Consider the following 3,072-nt stretch of genomic DNA (forward strand, 5'->3'; position numbering starts at 1 on the left):
GAAATTCGTTCAAAACGTGAACAAACTTCACAAAGATTAACATCACCCCATATTCTCCGACTGAACCGGATATTTACAATTTATAGAAATTTTCACACAGCATGTGGCCCTCTCCTGGCGTTATCAGCCGCAATTTTCGCCAGCTCAATTTCTGATCAGCTGTTTCGCCTAGACGTTTGATTGGGGATCCACGCTGACACGATGATTGCCTTTCCAATAATAGAGTCGATTGCTCTGGACCAGCTTATAGCGAATCATTTCATTAAACGTTTACGACTCTATCAAGCAATGCAATAAGTGAATTACGATGATTCGTTAGCAACATTAATTAATTGATAGCGCGCTACTGATCCCCACAGTCTTCGGGTGCGGATCGACTCGGAAGGATCGTTTCGATCGTCGTTGTTGTTGTTTTTTGTCGCGTGTCCTCATAACTGGTTCGGAACTGAGCGAGTTACAAATCGTTGATGGTGATTCGCGTAAATGTTCAATCGATAAGAGATTAGAACAAAACAAAAACAATAATGCAGGCTACCAACACAACCGGATTCATGCTGCAAACGATGCTCTACATGGTGAATCATGGCTGGAACAACAGCTTGTACAATGCGATTCACAACGTTTCATCTACCGGAAATATGAGTCTCTGTAAGTAGTGCATCCAGAATGTGTAAAGTGCAACGGATAATATACAACTTTTGCGCGTGATTCAGCTCCAGAGGATACTCGCTGCTACGGAGTGTACGGTTGCTTCCCGTTGACGTACCCCTGGGTGGACGACAAACGACCCCTAGCGTACCATCCTCGGTCACCGGCCCAGATCAACGTCCGCTTTCCGGTGTTCAACAAACCCGTACGAGAACGGCCCCAGTTCATCGACATCAATGACCCGGACGAGGTGAAACGGTTGGGAATCAACCCGAACGGGAAGATCTACTTCGTGACGCACGGTTACATCGAGTCCGGGGATCGACCATGGGTCAGTTTGTTTCACGATTCAAATTAACTCCACTGACAGCTACTTCCGTCGCAGATTCAGAATCTTGTGAACGCTCTGCTGGACAATGACTCCCAGGGAACCGCAACGGTCGTGATCATCGACTGGCGCAAAGGATCCATCCCGCCGTACTCGCAGTGCGTTGCCGATATCCGCCTGATCGGTGCCATCGCAGCCCACGTCATTCATCTGTTGTACCAGGAGCTGGGAATGCGTAATCTCGACAAGGTTCACCTGATGGGTCACTCGCTGGGATCACATCTGTGTGGCTACGTTGGTTACTTCCTGCAGCGAGATTTTGGACTTCAAGTCGGGCGCATTACCGGAATGGATCCGGCGGAACCAATGTTTGCCGATACGGATCCCCTTGTGCGGTTGGACGTCTCCGATGCGAAGTTTGTGGATGTTATCCACACCGATGCGGTCCCCTGGGTGGAGCGTTGGCCACGTCCCGGAGGGCTCGGAATGCACCAGGCGGTGGGTCATGTGGATTTCTATCCGAACGGGGGGAGCAATCAGGCGGGATGTAACGATCCGATGGAGAAGTTTATTCGAAAACACGAGAATTCGTTTTTCTGGGGGTTCCAGGAGTTTTTTGGCTGTAATCACGTGCGCTGTCATCAGCTGTATTTGGATGCGATTCCGCAGCGGTGTCCATTTGTGGCAATCGGGTGCGAATCGTATGAGAAGTTTTTGGCGGGGGAATGCTTCGAGTGTGACGTTGACGGCCATCATTGCATCGATTTCGGACCGAATGCACAGTTGAGCTACCGGAGGTTGATCGAGAATGGGAATATGGTCGAACCGCGGCAGATTCGGGCGTTTATGATAACCGGTGATGATTCGCCCTATTGCCGTAAGTCTTGTAAATTGCTAAATTGGTCCCCAATTCATTGATTTCACTTCGTCAGGAACTCACTACAAGGTCACTCTGGTCCTATCGGACAGCGAGGAGAGTCGTATTCACGGTGGTGAAGTCGGCAAACTATCGTTGGAGTTTATCGGTCAGCAGCGCGAGCGATCTGAACGGATGGAGTTCTCAAAGGAATCATTCACCATGGAACCGGGAAGGAATTACTCCTCGGTGATGGCCGGGAAGGATGTCGGGTTGCCGAAGAAAGCATTCATTACGTGGGAGTATCAGACAAACCCGTTGAACCCTATGACCTGGCGGTTGTTGGCCACCCCGCGAATCTACGTGGCGTACGTAATTGTTCAGACGCTAGAGCACCGATCGAGGCAGAAATTCTGCCCCGTGCAGCAGGAACCGATCCAGGTCGGTCGCGATAATGACTTCCGAGCGGAATATTGTTTTGATTAGGAATTACGCGTGTTCAAAATAATATGTTACCCGTTGTATTTGGTTTTGTATGAAAATTGTTTTTTTGGGGAATATAAGCCGAGCGCACGTCTCGAAGAAAAATATCACACGTGTGATGAAATGTTTCTTGCTTTGAAAAGAGGCTGAAATATTCCTGTTGAAATGTTTCAACTCAAAAAGACACAGAGCAGCAGCTCCACCTGGTGGTTGCTAGTATTGATAGAATTGCGGCGAAATATTTTGGTCTTGCAAAAAATGATGTAGCTGCTTACAACAGTGGGCCAAGAATACTTAAGGTCAGAGATGCCAACCTTCCTGATTTTTCAGGATTTCCCAGACTTTTTGACACGTTCCCTGATGTCGTGACAAACACTCAATTGTTCCTGATTTTTCTGAAATGATCCTGATTTTTCCTGATTTTCATAAAACATAATTCTTACTTTACAACTTTGTTAATAAATCTCCTGATATTTCCACAAAAACTCATCATCATTAGCATTAGGCTGTCAAAAAAGTCCTGCGGTATTTCCGCGAGGTGTCGTTGTAAGCGCGTAGTTCTAGTTGTATTCATTGTATCGAGTCATACTAAAGCTTGTTGGAAAGGTATTTTTGCGCGCTATAATATAGTCTTTGACAGTGTTTTGTTTGGTTAAGTCGTTCGTGAGTTATAGTGTCGAAAATATGGAGCAAAATAAAGAGAAAATTCGACATATTTTACAGTACTACTATGAAAAAGGCAAAAATGCATCTCAAG

General features: G+C 46.7%; 1 protein-coding gene across 1 annotated transcript; it reads left to right on the plus strand.

Moving 5' to 3' along the window:
• Window positions 1–339: 339 nt before the first annotated feature.
• Window positions 340–2,403, plus strand: LOC129762003 (pancreatic lipase-related protein 2-like). Its single transcript, XM_055759936.1, has 4 exons — window positions 340–648; window positions 714–979; window positions 1,034–1,853; window positions 1,909–2,403. The coding sequence occupies exons 1-4, from the start codon at window positions 525–527 to the stop codon at window positions 2,316–2,318; spliced, it is 1,620 nt and encodes a 539-aa protein (XP_055615911.1). The 5' UTR covers window positions 340–524; the 3' UTR covers window positions 2,319–2,403.
• The last annotated feature ends 669 nt before the right edge of the window (window positions 2,404–3,072 follow it).

This window comes from Toxorhynchites rutilus, chromosome 1, assembly GCF_029784135.1.
Source record: "Toxorhynchites rutilus septentrionalis strain SRP chromosome 1, ASM2978413v1, whole genome shotgun sequence".
Lineage (NCBI taxonomy): Eukaryota > Metazoa > Arthropoda > Insecta > Diptera > Culicidae > Toxorhynchites > Toxorhynchites rutilus.